The sequence below is a fragment of the Phoca vitulina genome, unplaced genomic scaffold (genome assembly GCF_004348235.1).
Source record: "Phoca vitulina isolate PV1807 unplaced genomic scaffold, GSC_HSeal_1.0 scaffold18, whole genome shotgun sequence".
In the NCBI taxonomy this organism is placed as follows: Eukaryota; Metazoa; Chordata; class Mammalia; order Carnivora; family Phocidae; genus Phoca; species Phoca vitulina.
The window spans coordinates 7086189-7107386 of record NW_022589721.1 but is presented as its reverse complement, the minus strand read 5'-3'; the positions used below and the strand labels follow the sequence as shown (position 1 = coordinate 7107386).

Sequence of the window (21198 nt, the reverse complement as noted above, 5' to 3'; positions counted from 1 at the left end):
TTTTTTTTTTTTTTTTGAGTCTCAATCACTAAGAGCTCAAGGTACTTTGAGAGAATCCTGGTCTCCTAGATGGTCTGATGAATGCATTAAAATCAAGCAATGTGTTTGTATTCTGAAAATATTCTTAAATCCATATAAATGTTGCTTGAGTTGTGAAGCTCGTATCTCTCTTACTGGCACTATGACATGTGAAGGACATCCATTATGAAAGCTTCACGCCAATTTTGTTCTGTTCCTTTTTCATTAGCCGCTGTGCCTCCTTCTCCATTTTCTTCCTTTGTTGTTCTGCTGCTCTCTTTTCTCTGTCTGCTATCTTCTGCTGCCTGAAAAGAAACATATTCCTATTTTTACTTTTAGAAAATACCACACAGGTAAAATGGCGAATGAATTCCAGAAAGAAATAGCAGTGCCTTTTTACCAACATCAAATGTAAGTTTGAAAAATCTTTCTTCTCACTGTTTTGAAAATTTCAAAGATTTTCAAAAACAGTATTTCTTTTAATCCTTAGAACACGACTTGCAAAATAAAAGAGTATTGTCTCTATGTTACCAATAAGTAAAATGAGGCACAAAGGCTAAGTGACTTACCCAAAGTCATAAGATTAAGTACAAGGAGACGAACCCACATCTTCTAATCCCTCTTCTTCAGATTATTTTCACTAAAACACTACTTCCATTGGACCACACCTTCTTTTTGATACCATTCTGAAAAGCCTGACGTTGAGGACTAAATCTCCTGTTCTTATAATAGTTAGAAACACTCTGCTGAAGGAAGTCAAGAACACAGATGTGCAGAACACAATGCACAAAGAAAACAGAAATGAAACACAAGCCTTCCAACTGGAAGCTAGAAATCTATTTAAGGATTAGCATTTGGCCAGCTCTACTGAGGAAGGGGCAGAATAGTGGGTACTTGCTGATTATACATTATGAGATACTTCCCTCCTCCCTGGCCCCTCCTTGACTCCACTGAGCTAGAACCACTGGCCTCTCTTTTGTTACTGATTGACTTGTGTGGAGAGTGGGAGTAGTAGGGGGTGACGAGATAGGACAAAGAACAGAAGCTGGTCCTGGATCTAAGGTTTAAGGCATGAGAAAGTAGTGAAGCATGCAAGGTTGAGGGAGGAAGCTGTAGGTCACAGTTACGCATGGGATGGGCAACAGGAGGTTATAAAACAGAAAAATCCAGTGTGGATTACCTATGTTTGGGACAGCTCAAAGGGGACTCTGGCGCGTGAAACATATATACCATTCTCATCATATTTGTAAGTGGGAGTGAGCAGAGTTGTGTATGACCAAAATTCGAGAAAGTAGACTTATTTTAGGCAATATTTTGACCTTCACCATCAATTAACTAAAGTTTCAGAAGAATAGTTTAACAGAAATCTACTTTTCACTAGCTCTGATCACTTCCTAACAAAACTGATAATCTGCCCCCTAAAAAAGTCAAAATGCCCGTGGCAAAAAGGGAGCTAGAAAAGAATTATAAAGAGCTGGCTAGCTTACAAACAAGCAAGATCATCAAGCTTTCACCGGGTTATTAGTTAAAGTATAAATATCAACAGTTAATGTTCCTGGAAAATGAGGCAATTTAGAGATGACTGCAGACAAAATCTGTTTTCCCTCTCCAGATACACACCTGGAATTACTGAAGTACCAGAATCTCCTTCCTTAACTTTACTGATTCCGGTACTGGCAGTATTAAAGTGGCAATGGAAAACAGACTGAGAGGACACACAGTGTGACCACACTTCAAAACTTCGCAGTGTTCTTCCGGAGGCAGTAACAGCGCAGGAGTCCTCCAAGTGTCTTTGACTCTAACTTATGCAAATGGTAGCAGGAAGCATGCATATTACCAACTGATAGGTTCCCTCTCCTAAGCTGTCATATAACATAAAACACTAGGTTTAGGGTTTTGTTTTTTGTTTTTGTCTTGTTTTGTTTTGTTCAGAGTGCAAGAGGGTAGAGCGTGGAAAAAAGGTACAGTGGGTATTAAGATACTTGTGAACTCATCAACTCTATAGTGCTGTCGTTAAGATTACTGGATTCAGAATGAACAGACCCCTCTCCTTTATCCTGTGGTTAATGACACTAAAAATCACGAACCCCTGAAAATGTTCTAAAACACTTGGACTTCTATATCTGTGATGTATCCAAAAAAGAGTAAAAGAAATGGATAACTTATCTTTTTTTCATGATCCATGCAAAATAAATGTTGCCGTTTACAATTTTAAAAAGTCCTTTTACAGTGAATAATGATTAGATAAAAACTAAATATTTAAAACTCTCACAACTTTACTGACTTTTAAAAAGTGACGCATCCCTGTTTAAAAAAAAAAAGCTGAAAATAGGAAGGACCAGACCAAAAAAAAAGTCAGCCATAACTCAACTGCACCCTCTGCTGGCTGTTCAAGGTAATTGTAGTTAGTTGAAGACAGGAAGGGAAAACACAAAAATGAAATCAGTTGTTTTGTTATTTATTTTCTATCCCTATTATAAAAACAATCTTTTAAAATAAAAAACTTACATCACTGTGTTTTACTATATAATCTTTAAAAATAAAAAATGATTTAGATACATTCAAATATATGAGCTTTTCACCAGTGATGATGGTCACAAACTTTTTTAGGGTAAATATTCTGTTTACTCTTTGACCTAATGCAGCAGTAGCAAGAATTAAGTTTATTGCCCACAGAAACAAAGAAATAAGAACATAACACCAAAAAAACAAACTTGAAGACCTCAGGAATAATATTTTCTTCTCTGTAGAATGGATACCCGACATAATTATTTACCTCGTAGGGCTTTTGAGTACATCAACTGAGCCATATATACAAATGTAGAGTGCTATATAAGTTATTTCCATCCGAAGGTGCAGTGCTGGGCACTATTCTAGACCACGGGGAAACAAAAATAAAGGTATAATTTCTGACCTAGAGGAATATATAATGGTGGCTCACGTTTCAAGAGATAACTATGTTTTACAGGGAATGGAATACAAAGCAAATAGTATAATATGATGTATATATATAGAAGATCTAATTTGCCATTAATAACATTATTACTCTTTTGTTCCTATAATGCTTTAAATTCTAGGTTTCTGTGAGGTTTTAATCATATAAAATAGTATATGCAGTCTGAAATTTATACCTAAGCTCAAGTGAGAAAGAATGAAGAAAAATACAACTTTTGGCAGAATCAGCTTTCTTGACCTCAAGTGCAACATGAACAAATTGAGTTCTTCTACTCAAGCTATAACGTAAGTATAACTAAAATACCTCAGAACTTCTTCTGCTTGCCAGGCCGCATCTTCTTCTTCTTCCCACGCGTTGGTATTTTCCTGCCAGGTATCTAAGTCACCTAATTCAGGCTACAACAAAGTGCAAAACAAAATTATGATAGTAAAGAGCTCCTCTTTCTCCACTTAGCAGTCAAGAAGAGTATCTTTTATAACATGACTCAGACCTTGTCACTCCCCTGTGCCTTCTTCACATATAAGGCCCAGATGACCAGGCCCCTGGTCTGCCTGGAACGGAGCTGTTTCTTGTGATGCATGACTTTCAGTACTCAACGGTCCTGGGCAGGTCCAGCTTTCTTCTATTTTATGTTTTATACTGATTCTTTTTTTTTTTTTCTGCCTACTTTAAGTTGGAATGGACAAGAATAGAACATTTCTTCTTTCTATTTCTCTCTTTTTAGTGAAAGGACAGGATGGGGGTGGGGGCAAGAGAAGAGACTGACTGGAGACGGAATTAGAGATGCCTAACTACTCTGTGCTGAGATGAACCGGAGGACATGAAGTTTCCAAATTGGCACAGCCATTTCCATTTAAGCATAAGTAATTTATAGATTTTTTAGTGGTTCTTACTAGGTGGGTCCAAGGCAAAAACAACAAATCAGGCAAAATTTACTCTTTACCAGAGTACTTCCATATTGTGCTTTTTTTTTTTTTGCCTGTCCTACTTACCTGATCCCAGTAGGCTGGCCTTCCACTATTTCTTCCATTATCCCCAGGCTGGACCTCTGAAAGTTCACTTTTTCTTCCACAAACCAATAAAAATGCTTATTCTGGAATGTTTAGTTAGGTGCGGAAGTGACTATGAGCATAAAATAACTTGCACCAATCTATGAATAGATTTATTACACTTTCTTTTGAGCAGTTACACTTAAAACTGAAATAAAATGTGCGGTTTTTCTCCTCCTAACCATAAACATAATACCATCCTCTGTTAAAACTTTTTAGTGTATTTCTGGTTATCTGTTTAATATAAGTCTCTAAAAGTAGAATACCTAAATCAAATGAATTTTTTTTTTCAAGCCCCTGAACCAAAATACAAATGACCCTCTTGAAAAACTATCCCAACTTATCCTACTGACAGCAACAGGTGGAAGTCTTGTTCCCCTGTACCTTTGTCAATACTGGTAATAGCCTTCTTTCATTTTGATGATTGGTTAAGATTTGATAATGGTGTCTTGTTATTTTACTTTCGATTTCTTTGAGAACTAATAAGATCAAACTTTTCTTCATGTTATCAGGCTATGTCTATTTCTTATTTGTAAATGTATCCATTTTTCCACTGAGGTGTTTGACTTTCTGTATATAAAACATTTAGACATAAAAAAAGTGAACTAAAACCACAAAAAGAGAGTGATATCTGATCCTTTAGTAGAGATGGCCTTCCAAGTTAAAAAGTTTTAAAGGATAAGATGGATAGAATTGCTACATAAAAACTAAACATAGGGGGCACCTGGGTGGCTCAGTCGGTTAAGCGGCTGCCTTCGGCTCAGGTTATGATCTCAGGGTCCTGGGATCGAGTCCCATATCAGGCTCCCTGCTCAGTGGGGAGCCTGCTTCTCCCTCTCCCCCTGCTCATGAGCTCTCTCTCTCTCACTCACTCACTCTTTCTCTCAAATAAATAAAATCTTAAAAAAAAAAAAAAAACTAAACATAGGGCGCCTGGGTGGCTCAGTTGGTTAAGTGTCCAACTCTTAATCTCAGCTCAGGTCTTGATCTCAGGGTTGTGAGTTTAAGCCCCGCACTGGGCTCCACGCGGGCATGGAGCCTACTTTAAAAAAACAAAACAAAACAAACCTAAACACATCTGCCCATCAAAAACATCCAAACCAAATTATAAAGCCAACAACAAACCAAAAAATTGTAAAAGATGACAGGAAAAAGTTAATATCCTTAGTATAAAAAACTATCACAACAATACAAATGATTAAACTCCAGAAAAAAAAAAAAATAGAATGTGGAATTTAAAAGAAGAACCTAATTGGTAGAATGGGTGGTGAGATATTTTTGGAGTGGAGAACAAAGTGCAGTAGATTACCATTCCCTCCTAAGCAATGCCCCCTTATTTCGTCTGCTGGGAGGAAAATACGTGGAAATAGCACTGGAGACATTCTCCATCTACCCTTCTCCATCTACCCTATTTACTCTTTCCAACTCTGTGAGGAGTTATATATTTACAACGTCATAATGAGCTATATTAGTGTTATAAAAACTTATAATTACAAGTAAGTGGCAAACATTTGCTAATTCACTGGATAAGTCTGAACCACTTTACCAATATGGATCAAACACATGTGAATAAAGTATAAAATTTAGAAATATAAAATAAAAAATTAAACATGCTGTGCTACTTTAGAGAAATATCTATGGTGCTATTTTGCTCGCATAGCATGATGTAAAGGCATAGGAGTTAGGGCACCTGGGTGGCTCAGTTGGTTAAGCATCTGCCTTTGGCTCAGGTCATCTCAGGGTCCTGGGATTGAACCCCACAGTGGACTCCCTGCTCAGCAGGGAGTCTGCTTTTCCCTCTCTCCACTCATGCTCTTTCTGTCTCTCTTAAATAAATAAATCTTTAAAAAAATAAAAATAAAAAAGTAAACGCATAGGAGTTATCAAAATTTGCATTATTTATGTGCAATCGTTTAATACTGCACCTTCCGTACTAGAATGCATTCTTTTGAAGGAAGCACTCTTACTTTCCACTATAGTACTAGCACCAAGCACCCTGTCTCGCATTAGTAGGAATAATTTCTGACCAATGAATTAAAAATATACATAAACATGGGTCCCCTAGAGAGATGGGGCCTCCAAAGCACCCATGCAGTTTCAACAAACAAATAAGATAGGCAGATGTGGTGGTTTAAAACTATGTCTGCAAATTCTTTGGCACTCTTCCTTCAGAGGTAGAGCTTAATTCCTCTCCCCTTGCATGTGGGCTAGATTTAGGGACTAACATCCAATGAATAAAATAACGTGGAGGTGACAGTGACTTAAGACTAAGTCATAAACAAGCATTGTGGCTTCACCTCTGCCTGCCTTCTCTTTCTCGGGGATTGCCTGTTCTGGGACTGTCAACGGTTATGTTGTATGGAAACTCAAGCAGCCCTATGGAGAGGTCCATGGCAAGGAACTGAGGTTTCATGCAACCAACCAGCATTAATTTGCCAGGCATGTAAAGTGAGCCCCTTTGAAATGAATCCTCCAATTCCAGCCAAGCCTTCAGATGACTACAACCCCAGCTAATGATTTGCCTGGAAACTCATTAGAAACCCCGAGCCAGAACCACCCAGTTGAGTCACTCCTGGATTCCCAATCCATAGAAACTATATGAGATAAAGAATGTTCACTGTTTTAAGCCACTAAATGTGGGGTTGTTATATAATAATAACATAATAAATTGGTCAATAATTACTAATCAATAATTCATCAATCAAAACATGCTTAAGCTTAGATCTGGGGAGAAGTCTGGACTTTTTTTTTTTTTAAGTTATGGAGAGTTCTTTGATGATAATGATGACTACCTAGAGCGTCAGACTGTAAGTTTTTTTTTAAAGATTTTATTTATTTATTTATTAGAGAGAGAGAGAGAGAGAGAGCAAGAACAGTGCGGAGAAGCAGATTCCCCGCCAAGCAGGGAGCCCGATGCGGGGCTCCATCCCAGGACCCTGAGATCATGACCTGAGCCAAAGGCAGACACTCAACCAACTGAGCCACCCACGCACCCCTGGACATTGGTGTTTTTAAGACAATTCTCAGATACTTCCAAGGTTGAGAACCACAGTTATATACTTTCCTCACTACTTTTTGTCCTTCAAAGTGATGCATTCAAGTCAAACCTACTACAAGTCAAATTATACTTTAAATGTAAATATACTCTACTAGGGAAACAATTCATGACTCACTTAAAAATAACCTGCTTTTAAGTTTAAATTTCAGTGGTAATCTCTTTAAAGGTCACATTTTTAAAAATTTTTTTTAGAGAGGGAAAGTGAGAAAGCACGCATGTGCGCACACACGTGAAAAGGGGAGGGGCAGAGGGAGAGAGAGAATCTTCAGCAGGCTCTGTGCTGGGCACAGAGCCCAAGGCAGGTCTCAATCTCACAACCCTGAGATCATAACCTGAGCCGAAATCAAGAGTCGGACACTCAACCAACTGAGCCACCCAGGCACCCCTAAAGGTCACATTTTGTAAGTAACATATTGTATTTGTCTTTTATGTGTACAGTGGGACTCTGATCTTAGTAGCTGATGTAATTTAAAATCTCATAAAAGGAAAAGACTGCAAAACTCCAGATTAATGTCTCTCATCTGCTAAGCCTGTTTTGAAGCACAGAAATACAAATATTATGTTCAATTCATTTTGATTTTTTTCAAGAAAACAAAAACCCTTGCCTATATATTATTAACATACTTACAGATTGATGAATAAAGGGCATATCCTGTGTAGCAGCTAATCTACTAGAGAAACCCGTGCTACCATCTGGGATGCCAAAATTTAGTGGTTCTCTCTTCTTAATAATGATCTGAAAGATTAATTGAAACAGAATTATAGGAATATTTTACCCATCATATAAAAACAAACAAGCTAATTAAGTGACCAAAGTATTCTGTAATTATTTCAAATATGCCCTACCTTTCTTCTTTTAAAATTTATAATGTAAAGGTTTAAGTCTGTAAAGACTATCAAAATTCCTAGGCAATTGTCACACAAATCACTTATATACTAAGAAAAATTCCATTTTACTTTTTCTAAAAAAACAAATTTTCCTCTTCTCTCTCTAGACCCACAAAATATAAGTTGGCACTTTTAGTCACTGTATTAAATTAAGAACACATGTCACATTCTACTAAAGTATAACCATCTCTCTTCATATGGTTATCTATGAATGCATTAGCTCTTTCAAGGCAGGATGTTAGCTTTGTAGCTTAAAAACATTTTCAGTCTAACTAATTTATTAAGGTACTATTGAAATATTCTAGGCTCCTCTTAAGAGCAGCAATATACTTCCAAAATATAAGGTATTCATCTACTAAGACACGCAAACGCCTTGAGTTTGAGTTCAGCACTGAGACATTTGGACAACTTAACAAAAACAAAACTGATTACAGAATGTAAATGTTATCAGCCTTGAAATTGTAAAAATAAATTTATAGCTGAAACTGGTTGGGAGGTAGAAGAGGGTGAGAAGCCCTATTAGGAAAGGGTGGAATAAATAATGTCCTCATTTTATAAAGTGCATTTTTAAGAAATATTTTCTATGCATGACTGAACAAGAAATGGAACTCTAAGCATGTTTTTTTTTTTGTTTTTTTAATAGCAGAGTGACTAGTGAGGTAGACTGGAATAACAGCATCATATTTGGAAGAGGGGGAAGAGCAGTGAGGGTAGTATGAAATAAACCCTCATCCACCATAGTATGAAGTCAATGGACAATGTCTGTGATTAGTAAATCAAGGCACAGCAACATAAGCATATTATATATAGATACGATTTGAAAAAAACAACAACACTATAAGCCCAAACAGGAAAAGTTATCAGTGGTTGCTTCTGAGAAGTCGAACTGGCTATGGGGAATGATGGGGCAGAAGTCTGTTGCTTTTCACTATAAGCTCTTCTATATTCTTTAATTTTTTTTTTAAAAAGTACATTTTTGATAAAAAGAAAGGAAAATATTTAGCTACTGTTCTTTTCCCAATAATTCCCTCCACCTTTAAGTGATCTTCCATATCCAACTCAAAAGGGCTTAAGTAAAGTGTGGACGACTAACATAAGCAAGCCCACAACAATTATTCTGAGAGTCCTACATCAGTTTATAATGGTTATAAACAATGGAAACTACACCTATCAGTCTGTAGTCATCACGAAACTGTGAACTCTTTTAAGGTCAGAACTTTATCTTAATCAGCTTAGTCTCTCTAGCAGAGACTGCAGTCTAGAATCTGGTCTATGGTTGGATTTCAGTAAATGCAAATATAACTTTAAAAGACTTGGGGATGCAACTTACTAGATCTATGTCTAGGTCACTTGAATATATAAGCTTGTTTAAATACGTTAGAAAACACAACAAATTGATCATTAGAAATAGGCTTTCTGACAAATATTAATTATACTGTCTGATTTAAACATAGGAATCTGAAAAACAGTTTATTTAACCTCCCAAACCACTCTTTTACATACTTTCTGAGTTTTCCTTATAGTTGGTGTCATGTCCTTAAAATAGTCAGGTTCCAGTTGTTCCAAAGCATTTTGTTGTGTTGCTACATTCCCATTGCCTCCTTCAATCTTTACACTTGTGGGGGCGTCTTCGTCCCAGGAAGTCCACTCTTCAACATCCGTCTTCATTGAATCCATCAACAGTGTCAGCCACAAAGGGGTAACTTAACATCTCATTCATCATTTATTAGAAAAACAGGCTTTCTAAAACATTGGTTTTCAAACTTTTTGACCAACAGGAAAATAAAAATTTTATAAAACATACCAAAACTAGATCAAAAGTTTAAAAAAACACTTACTTTTACTAGAAGTTAGACAATTGGTTCTATCCATTAAAAAACAAAAAACGAAACAAAAGCAAATGCTTTAAAACCTGAGCTGACATTTAGAACTACAGTCCACAGAAAGAATATTGAAACTTGCATCCTAAGCCTAACCAGGTTGAATCCCTGATTGAAAAAAAAAAAAAGGGCGCCTGGGTGGCTCAGTTGGTTAAGCGACTGCCTTCGGCTCAGGTCATGATCCTGGAGTCCCTGGATCGAGTCCCGCATCGGGCTCCCTGCTCGGCAGGGAGCCTGCTTCTCCCTCTGACCCTCCCCCATCTCATGTGCTCTCTCTCTCTCATTCTCTCTGTCTCAAATAAATAAATAAAATCTTTAAAAAAAAAAAAAAAGAAAAAAAATTCTTGATAGGATTTATATAAGACAGAGTCTCAAATATAATATTCAAAATGTCCATGAAACAACCCAAAATTATTCAGTGAACAATCAGTAAATTTCAACTTGCATGGAATGATAACACAAATGTTATAATTATCTAAGACTTTAAAATAGTTATAAAAATAATTTAACAAGCAAAAGTAAACACTCTTGAAATCTATGGAAAAATAAAATAGAAAACTTCAGCAAAGTAACAGAAAATACTATGAAGAACCAAATAAAAATTTTAGAATTAAAAAATATAACAACAACAAAAGCCTGACCTGACTACCAAATTAACTTCCTGACATACTAATTAATGGTCTGTAGTCCAGTTTGAAAACCATGGTTCTGGAGCACTTATTCAAACTTAAACAAAAATTACCTGTTTAGGAACTGATGAATAATCAACTGTAGTTGGCAAAGTTATCTGGTCTCCACTTAATTTCCGTCCTCTGCCAGATCTGAAATAAAAATGAAATAGCTTATTTCAATAATTACCAAAACAAGCCTGGGTAAAAGCACTACGGACAGTAACGGAAAGCTAATAAAAAAGGTCTTTTATGGGGCGCCTGGGCGGCTCAGTCATTAAGCGTCTGCCTTCGGCTCAGGTCAAGATCCCAGGGTCCTGGGATTGAGCCCCGCATCGAGCTCCCTGCTCAGTGGGAAGCCTGCTTCTCCCTTTCCCACTCGCCCTGCTTGTGTTCCTTCTCTCGCTGTCAAATAAATAAAATCTTTAAAAAAAAAAGGTATTTTATAATTTTACAATTATTTATTTTAACAATTAAGAGTTGCTCATTAAAATATGAAAAGAAGGGCGCCTGGGTGGCTCAGTTGGTTAAGCGACTGCCTTCGGCTCAGGTCATGATCCCGGAGTCCCTGGATCGAGTCCCACATCGGGCTCCCTGCTCGGCGGGGAGTCTGCTTCTCCCTCTGACCCTCCCCCCTCTCATGCTCTCTGTCTCTCATTCTCTCTCTCTCAAATAAATAAATAAAATCTTTAAAAAAAAAAATAAATAAATAAAATATGAAAAGAAAAGGCATGCATCAAATATCTTTTAAATGTGTTTAAAATCTTGGACAGGACAACAAAACTGCTTTTTGGCTTAGGACTCAGAATTATAGATAAACTCAGGAGGCATATAAAGACATAAACAAAAACAAAAATGCAAAGTAATTTCAAACCATATTCCTTCAAACCATGCTCTGTTGGTGAAGTTCTAGGACACCTATCCCTTTTTTCGTGTGTGTGTGTGGTTTTTTGGGGGGTTTTTTTTGTTTTTTTTTTTTTAAGATTATTTGAGAGAGAGAGCGAGAACACACCTGTGCACAAGAGCAGGGGAGGAGCAGAGGGGGAGAATCTTCAAGCAGACTCCTCATGGAGCTTGGTCCCACGACCCATGAGGTCATGACCTGAGCCAAACCAAGAGTTGGATGCTCAGCCAGCTGAGCCACCCAGGCGCCCCCACCTATGCCGTTTTAACCAGGATGGCTTGGCTTTTGTTTGTTTTACTGATTTGTTTTTTTGGTAAGATTACCTATTATTAAAAGTTTGAAAATCACTGGGTTGAACTAAACTAATTGATAAGGATTAGTAGGAGAAGCACTATATTAAACAAAATAGGTATCATAACTCAATTGCTAAAAGCATGGGCTATGGAAACTATGTAAACCATAGTTTTAAATGTTACATCTATTAATTATGAGTCTAGTTAGAATCAACAAGCCTCTCAGCTTCAATATCCTCATCTGCAAAATGTAGGTATTCAAACCTACTTTTGTAGGGTTGTTATAGGGATTTAACTAAGTAACATATTTAAAGCAGCTAGACACTAGACAGTGCCCGGTATATACTAAAAAAAAAAAAAAAATGGTAGCTATTATAAATGATTAATCACTTGCTTCATTTCAAATAATCTATACAGCATCTACTTAGAGCAAACTGGTAAAGTTAGTTATTTTTACTACAAGATTAGAAATCATATTATGTTTAAAGGATAAATAGAAAACACAGTCTACTACTAAATTTATGATGTGGAACTGCTACTTTTAGAACACATGATCTAGGTTCCTTCTGACACATAAGAAAAGCTTATTCTAACAAGTCAGTTTTCTTTAAAAGTGAACATACAATGAATCCTAAATAAATTATTGTGAAATTTATAGTGGCAACAACTGTCCTTAATATTTTTTAAATCAAATGCATTCTTTTACCAAAAGTATTTTAGTTTTAGAAAATACATATGTAAAGAGAAAAACACCCATAATTTATCTTCTGTTAACCTCCAGCCTCTGGCAATTAATACCCAGTCTTATCCTACTTTACTTTGTGAATTTCTGGCCATTCCTCCTCGCGCTCTGATGATCTGAGCACTTAGTTCACTATTTTGCCTACTTCCCAAACCCTGTCCTCTTCCTGGGTAAGTTCTATAGTCACCAAAATTTTCCATTTCTTTCTTGACCTTTCCTCCTCCAGTGATCATCTGCACTCTATTTCATCCACTCATTCCCTTTGCCATACTATGGACCCATTTTTTTAAAAATCCCAAATCACTCTACTTCTAACAATAAATGTCCTTAATCCTCAGAGTTTTAATAGTTATAAATGGCCACTTAGCCAGAGAATATATTTCCTGGCCTCCTTTGAAACTAGGTGGTCATATGACCCTTAGCATATGTTTAAGCTCTAGACAGTAAGCTTGAGAACTGAAGTGTTGTGTGCAACTTCTAAATCAAGTCTGCTAAAAAAGAGAGCTGACAGCCTTCTACTTCCTCTTTTACTATACCCTCCTCTGTGTGTCAGTACTTTTTTTTTTTTCACAGTACTCCTGGCCAAAACAAATACCTAACAGTTCCATTGATTACATAATTAGACCCAAACAATTAATACTTATTTATGTCCTAACTACACAGCAGCCATTTGCAAAAATACTACATATAAAGAAAAACAATATTTTGATTTCATTCTTAAAGAACCACAATCACTAATGGAACATATGTGTGGGGCTACTGGATACTGCACAGCTTCTCAAAACTTGAAATCACATTGGATACTACTGTACTCATTTTCTGTTCCATATTAATTTTAGGTTCAGTATTTGCTTTAGTTACAACCTAAATCCTAGCTTTGCAAAGACAGGTCACTAAAAATACAAGTAAACAAAAACTTATCTCAAACATTCAAGAATATCTGCAAAAGTAATGCTGCACGATCTAATGTTACATATGTGAACTACCTTGAGCTAGTAGCTTGTGCAGCGTTTAACAGATGTTGACTATCCCATTCACTGTGTTTTGCTAGAAATTAAAAAAAATCCTGATGATACCCCTGTGAGTTTAATGTGAAGCCCTGAAGTGCCTCCGCACATAGTTCTAGGGTACAGTATAGAACTACAGAACTATAGCTCTAGGGTATAGCTGTGTGACAAAAGAGAAGGAATTCAAATCTTTGGATGACTTACTGAAGTAGAATGACTTATCTGACTAGGACTAAACAGTCCACATTCCACATTCTGGAATATTATTTAAGAGACCAAAAAAAAAAAAAAAATCTATTTTGTGTGGGGTTTTTCTGTTCAAGTGTTTTTTTAATACAAAAACATTCATATTATAGTATATAAAGAAATACTTATTCCTAATTCCACCTAACCATCTTAAAACATTCTGGTAATGAAATAATTATGTACATAAAAACTGTCTTATTACAATGAAAATTGATTTGCTTTTTTTCTGAAATTCTATAGGAATAAGAATATGATTTTAATTAAAGATGTAAGAATTTGAAAGAATGAAAAGAAGTGAAACTCTACTTTCTAGATCTGAAGTAGAGAAAATATATAAAAAAAAAATACCAGACAGTAACAAATGAATACTATAATCAAGTTTAGCTTAAGTATAGTCTGCCCTGCCTTTTTGTAATTATGAAGGCATCCAAAACCAGCAAGAAGATAAACAAGTCAATTTGAACATAAAATTTGTTTACCTGCATATTAATCTCTTTAGGAATGAGAATACTGTAGCGAGGCAGGTGCAAACTTTAAATAACCGAAACTGTGTGATAGCCATGGTGGGAATCAAAACCTGTGGAAAAAGCACAAAAATAAATGCACTTAGCTGATTTCATAAGCTATATTCCCATTCTCAAGTCAGGCTGAAAGGTCCTATTATGAGCTGTGAAAATCAGACATTTTTTACTTTTCTTCAGAAACCACAAATATAACACAGTAAATTTTATTTTATTTTAAGGATTTTATTTGTTTATTTGAGAGAGCGAGAGCACACGCGAAAAGGGGGCAGGGAGAGGCAGAGGGAGAGAAAGAATCTCAAGCAGACTCTGTGCTAAGCATGGAGCCCAACACAAGGCTTGATCTCACAACCCTGACATCACAACCTGAGCCAAAATCAAGAGTCAGGCACTCAACCAACTGAGTCACCCAGGCGCCCCATACACAGTAAATTTTAAAATTAAAATGTAAATCATACTGACAATTCAAGAAACAAGATTTTTTTTTTTAAGGTTTTTTATTTATTTGACAGACACAGCGAGAGAGGGAACACAAGCAGGGGGAGTGGGAGAGGGAGAAGCAGGCTTTCCACGGAGCAGGGAGCCGGATGTGGGGCTTGATCCTGGGACCATGACCTGAGCCGAAGGCAGATGCATAATGACTGAGCCACCCAGGTGCCCCCAAGAAACAACATTTTTAAGTTTTCAATAGATGAGAGGAAAAAAGCCTTTCTGAAATATTCCCAGAATATTTTTTAACTGAATTTCAATTACCTATTTATGTATTATTTTCTACTAAAAAAATCAAAAAAGCATAAAACAGTATATATTGAATCTTTTGTACCTTTTGAAGTTTGAACCACATGAACATAACAGTACTATTCAAAACATTTTTAACTTTTAGATAGATACATTTTATTATGCCCATTTTAGAGATGAGGAAATTAAGAGAGGTCAAATAACTTGCCCAAAGTCACATAGCTACTAACTTGAAAGTAACAACAGAGATCATCTAGTCCAGTGGTTCATATATCTGGGGATCCTTTAAAGATATGATACCTGGGTCTAACCCAGGAAATCGATTAAATCATATTCTCTAAGGGGCAAGTTCCAGTTAAACTAATAAGACTACAAAGGAGACAAAATACAGTCAACAGAAAAGGGAGCCAAAAAAAAAGACAGGGGAGAACAGAAAACAAGGTAAAGGGGAACAAATAACAGATGGGACAAGAATAGGGCAAATATACCATGCTAACACTAATCAAAAAGAAGTTGAAGTGACTATTTCAATGTCAAAGAATAGATTTCAGAGAAAATAATATTAGCAGGCATAAAAATGGTCCTTTCATAATGATAAAAGGGTCAGTAAATCAAAAGCACATAATAATCCAAAATATATAAGTCCCTAATAACAGAATTATGCCAATATCATAAATAAGAGGTGACATTACCAGAGAGTCCGCAGATATTAAAAGGGTATTGAGAAAATATTACAAACAACTGATACCTATATCTATAGGCATATAGATCTATGCTTCAGTCTGAGTAATATCAACACCAGTATACTACATATACTGTTTGTAAGTTATGCCTTATATAAAAGTTCAAAACAAAAATATAAAAACAAAACAAAAACAGAAAGCAAGGAAACACAGTTAACTCTTGTGATACCTGATCCTAATTACTCTGTAGAGCCACTACCGCCATTCCCTTCAAAGAAGGGCAAAACACACAGCTAGCTTTTTTTATTTCTAGAATTACAAATGTAGAAAGGCCAAGTAGACTCTTCACAGTAACAGAGTTCCAAAAGGCTCCCTTAGCAATGCCCATACATTGAGGTTGTATCTCCACATGAGCTCAATGATTTACTGAATGCCTGTATTTGCAGTTGACATACTAATTGCAAGGATGGAAAGAACAGTGACTATGAGAATGAACCAAAAAAATTTAAGAATTTCACTATTCAAGTAACTTAAATACTTCTGACAAAAAGAAAGAAACCAATTAGTGGTTTACTAGGTTTCAAAAAATGCAACAATTTTGACTTCTCCTTTCTCTTAGCCCTATATGTCCAAACTGCCAAAAGGCCTTACTCCATTTCCTAATACTGCCTATATTCTTCCCTATTTCCACTGCAATCTCCCTAGCATAAGCCTTTATTACGTCTTGCTGGGGTATTATAAAACCTTTTTTTTTTTTTTAAGATTGATTTATTTGAGAAAGAGAGAGAGAATGAGTGTGGGGAGGGGCAGAGGGAGAGAATCTTCAAGCAGAGTCCCCACCGACCGCAGAGCCCTCTATGCAGGGCTTGATCCCAGAACCCGTGCATGAGATCTTGACGTGAGCCAAAACTAAGAGTCAGACGCTTAATCGACTAAGTCACCCAGGTGCTCCTATTATAAAGTCTTCTTAATTCCAGTATTTTTCTCTTACCACACTTACATTCTCTACTTCGTACTATAGTTATTTCTATATACCTTATCTGCCCTGTACAATCCTTCCCCAGAGGATCTTGTTTATCTCGTACCTCCAGTTATCAGTTGCAAAGTAACACCTGAAAGGTTTAACTACTTCATTATGACTAGAATGACCTGACAGTTAAGATGATGAATAAAAGCTCCATTTTAAAGCTGATTTGTCAAGAATAAAACTCTTAACCAAAAGAAGGCAAACTTGCCTATATGATTATTTAGGCTAAATTTTTATAAAAATTATAAACAAAACAAGATAGCTAGAAAAGAGATTGTATGGAATGTGGCACTTGGGGGAAAAGGGGACAGAACTGAGGAGATACTCAATCAGGAAGTTTTGAAGGGAGAAGACATTTAATATTTAAGGACTGGGGAGAGGAGTGGGTCTCAGGATATATACATGAATGCAGAGTTGAAAATAAATTTCATATAGAGCCTTGGTAACCACTGTCACCACCTTGCCACAAATATTATTGTGTGTCATTGTTCAGTATTTGTCAACTTCAATGACTTCAATGGTAACTGGAAACAAAATTTAAAATTTTGTCCAACATAAAAACAGAAAATGGGACTATTATTGACAATAGAATAGAATTCTCTTCGTAGCAATTAAGAATATCCTCATTCTTCAGAAAATTTTCTTTTGTAATTATCAAAAAGATCTAATATTCGTTGACCAGCTCCTATATGCCAAGCATGATCTAAAAATTATGTCTCTTAACCCATAAAACGATCTTATGAGATAGATACTACTGCTCTCATTTCATAGAACTGAAGCACAGAAGAGTAAGCACATGTTTCCATGCTCCTACAACCAATGACTCAGATTTAAACCTAGGTCTATTTAATTCAAAAGCCAAGAACATCTCACTAACAATAAACATTCTTACTAATTCAGTGATGATATTATAATTTCCAGACTAAATTTTCTAGCCGGTTGCAATGAAATGGGGAAAATGCAATCAAGTTAACTATCAAAACTTTTTATTTTATCAATTACATTGATTTGCAAGCTGGAATATTCTTTGGGATCCACAGTTACTTAATGTTCCAATTCAATTCAACAAACATATATATATTTAGCACCTACTATCTAACAGATGCTACCCTGGGTAATGGGAAAAACTACTGACCCAATACAGAGAAACCAAGTGTTTGCTGCTCAGTTGTCACAGGCTAGTGACAATGCAAGGGACTGAGGAGACAAGGCCCCAATCAGTCTTGCTTGGTTTGGTATTTCTAGGTCTTAGCCAATGCCAAGCACACAGTAGGTACTCAACTATTTGTTGAAGGGAAATTAATGTTCCTTGAGCACTCAGTATGTTCAAAACATAGTTCTAGACAATGTATCTTCTATCATATCACTGGAATCCTAAGGACAAAGGAGGTAAATTCCACTATACCCATTTAACACATGTGGCTGACAGGCTCCAGAGGATTTGCTCACCCACGATTTAAAGAGACTGACCCCAAAGCCTAGGCTCTCCTCATACCATATCCCTTTGATAAACCTTTTAATTTTATACTCATTGCCTCAGTTTGATTTTTTTTTTTTTTTTAGATTTTATTTATTTGACAGAGAGACACAGCGAGAGAGGGAACACAAGCAGGAGTGGGAGAGAGAGAAGCAGGCTTCCCGCCCAGCAGCGAGTCCGATGTGGGGCTGGATCCCGGGATCATGACCTGAGCTGAAGGCAGAGGCTTAACGGCTGAGCCACCCAGGCGCCCCCTCAGTTTGATTTTTGAATGCCCTTTAGGTAGCCAATTTAAGTAGGCATCTTAGGCTACTTTGCACTTTGGTTACTTAAAAATACTTTCTAAAACTAAGAATTGCTAATATAACCTAATTTTCAAATTAAAATTTCCTTTAAAATTAGGTGGAAAATACAAAAACTTGAGATATAGCAGGAAAAGGATCAGAATTATGAAGCAACCTATTCTCAGGGCTTTTGGAGAAATGACCTCTCTAGGAAATCAACAGGAATGAGAGCTCAGCTAGGTCAAGTGAGGAAGATTCACCTACAATTTTAAAAATACACTGCGTTAGAAGCTGCAAAATTAAATGTATCTTTCTTTCTTGTAATTCCCCGTAAACTGCAGGTGAGACCCTTTCAGTAGAGTCACTGTATTACAATTCATTAAACAAGCCAAGCCAAAATCTTTTCGTACACACTAGAGTAAATAAGTCTTCAATTGCTGTAATTCTAAAAATATGTTTGAAATTTTTCAATGCCAAAATTTTAAAAACTATGTGACTTAGTACAATACAGAACAGCCTCAAATTGTTTGTAACTCTCAAGCTGATTAAGGACTATCGCAAGTCTCCAAAAATAAAATTTACCTAAACTCACTTATGTGAAAAACCAAGGAGAAAGGGAACTAAAAGTAGAATGTGGGAGCGGGTTGTAAAGTGGACTGTATCATCTCTGACCACTCAAAGTCAGGCCCTCAAATACGTGACACCGACTCTTACGAGGGCAGAGTTAAGGTCTCCTGAATGACTCAAAAGGCAAGAGTTCCATAACTAAAATGCTTTAACTTCTGATTACCCACCTGAAACTGGCTGATGGAAAAAAAAATCACACCCACTGTACAGATGAGAAAAAAGACAAGAGCGTTTTCAAGTTACACAATCCGACGCCATGCACTCGGCGCTCTGTGAAACGCTCTAAATCGCTGGAGATGGGTGCAGGGTAGGTCGGGATTTGGATTTTGGAAAAATCTGGGAAGGAGCAAGGCCTGTAGAGGGGCAGGAAGGACGAGCAAATTTCCCTGCTGGAGGCCCATTCCGGGACTGGAGGGTTTCTGCGCCCGCGTCCCGCAGGCGTGTCTCCCACGCGTGAGCGCGGCATGGTGAGGGCTGCGCGCTCGGGGCCCGCTCCCAGTCGCAGTTCCTTCACCCCAGAGGTCACTCCGACCCGGAAACAGTACCCCAGAATGGCAGTCGGCCGTGGAAGAGAGAAACCCGGTGGAGGGACGAAAAGGTGGGAGGGCGGGAAGTGCGAGGCGAAGAGGAGGGCTGACCAAGGAAAGGCAGAAGACCCCCAACCCACCCAAGGACCAGGTTGGGTTCGGGGGGCAGGGGGAGAGGGAAGCCCCTCGCGGGCACGCGCGAGTCGCACACACTCACCTGCCCCTCCCCCTCCCCGCCCGCCCGGCGGAGGCTCCGAGCTGCCGCGGGCCGCGCGCGCAACCAAGGCGCGCGCACGCGCACTGCCGGTCGCTTCCTCGAGCTCGCGCTCCGCCCGTTCAGTCCCAGCCCCGCTCATTCAAAGCCGGGCGCGCGCTCCGTCGCAGCCGCCGTTGCCTCCGCGCAGCTGCCATGGCCGCCCCCTCCTCGGGAAACCATCCCCCAACCCCTCCCACTTCGCCCTCCTGGAAGGCGGTTCTCGGTGGTCTCCAGGCCCTCACTTCCGCACCCCGCCCAGGTCCTGTCTGGCCCAATAGACGAGAGGCTGAGGGTCCGGCGACTGGGCTAAGCCAATGAGCGCCTGGGGGGGCGGGGCGAGCGGCGGCCGGCGTGGCTGTGGCCGAGGCTCGGTCACGGGTGGGTGTTCTGTGACCGTTGCTGGCTGTACAGGGTGTTCTGCTGCAAAGTGCATGGGCTCCTTCCCTGTTGCCCTACTTTCAGTGCAGAGTACCTCCGCGCCAACCATGCCCCTTTTCGTTCGATCTACAGACTCCGCCTACCTGATGGGACCAAGGGAAAGCAGTGTTTAGGTTGCAAAATTGAGGGAGCTGCGGCTGTCTCAGGGTGATTTGGCTGTCGGGAGGCCAGATCTCAATCATTCCTCCACTTTAGGGGTGCGAAACGTTGAGTTTAATTCAGGACGTTGCGTCCTCCAAGTAACTTTTGATTGAATTTCCTTTAGAAGTTAAAAAACGGAACTAACCTTGTCCCTGCATTTGTTCCTCCCTTGCCTCGCAGGCTAGCCATTCTCCCAAACTAAGATTTTCTTTCTATGGTTCTCTCTGAATTCTCTTACTTTTTTTCTTCTTTTTATCCCGTATGCTATGCAAAGGCCAAGGTTCTTTGCTTATGGGCGAGGGGCTCTCAGAAAACTATCTGCTCCACTGTTGCATGGTCAGAGGCTGAAAGCAGTTCATGTTTTTCTACTATCTTTTTCACTACAACTGTCTTTGTCCTGTCACCCTGACCAGCCTCCTTCTACCCACTTATGTTCTAGTATCCACCCACCCGTGCACTCCAATCTGTACCACATTTCTAGTTATTGACCTTGTTTATCCCCAAGAGGGGAAGGAAGAGAATGTTTATAACTCTTGCTCTAGAATGATTCTACGTAACTTTGAATACATTATTTCATCTCTAAAGCTCAGCTTCCTTATCAGTAAAATGACCATAATAGCGCCTACTTCATAGGATGGCTAACCCTTTCAAAGCTCTTAGGGCAGAGCCTGGCACATAGCAAACATACACAGATTAATAGCTGTTACCGCAGCTGCTGCTAACTGCTCACTACTACTAGTAGTAGTAGTACTAGTAGTAGTAGTGATAGT

At 38.2% G+C, this 21198-nt stretch overlaps 1 protein-coding gene across 5 annotated transcripts; it reads right to left on the bottom strand.

Annotated features, from left to right (window-relative positions):
* EBAG9 (estrogen receptor binding site associated antigen 9) lies at positions 1–20055 on the bottom strand. Of its 5 annotated transcripts, none has more exons than XM_032415878.1 (7): positions 19811–20055; positions 14189–14286; positions 10592–10670; positions 9473–9649; positions 7710–7817; positions 3278–3369; positions 1–323 (listed from the first exon to the last, which is right to left on the bottom strand). In XM_032415878.1, exons 2-7 carry the CDS (start codon positions 14269–14271, stop codon positions 203–205), a joined length of 660 nt encoding a protein of 219 aa, XP_032271769.1. In that variant the 5' UTR covers positions 14272–14286; positions 19811–20055; the 3' UTR covers positions 1–202. The 5 variants fall into 5 exon arrangements, with proteins under 5 accessions (XP_032271769.1, XP_032271771.1, XP_032271772.1 ...); XM_032415880.1 differs by having other exon boundaries at positions 9473–9646; XM_032415881.1 differs by having other exon boundaries at positions 9473–9631; positions 19811–20052.
* Between the last annotated feature and the right edge of the window lie 1143 nt (positions 20056–21198).

Coding starts and splice junctions, on each gene's coding strand:
- EBAG9 (XM_032415878.1), bottom strand. CDS start 14,271: ATGGCTATCACACAGTTTCGGTTATTTAAAGTTTGCACCTGCCTCGCT. Junction 3,370..7,709: donor TGCCCTTTATTCATCAATCT/GTAAGTATGTTA, acceptor ACTTTGTTGTAG/CCTGAATTAGGTGACTTAGA. Junction 324..3,277: donor CAAGCAGAAGAAGTTCTGAG/GTATTTTAGTTA, acceptor GTTTCTTTTCAG/GCAGCAGAAGATAGCAGACA.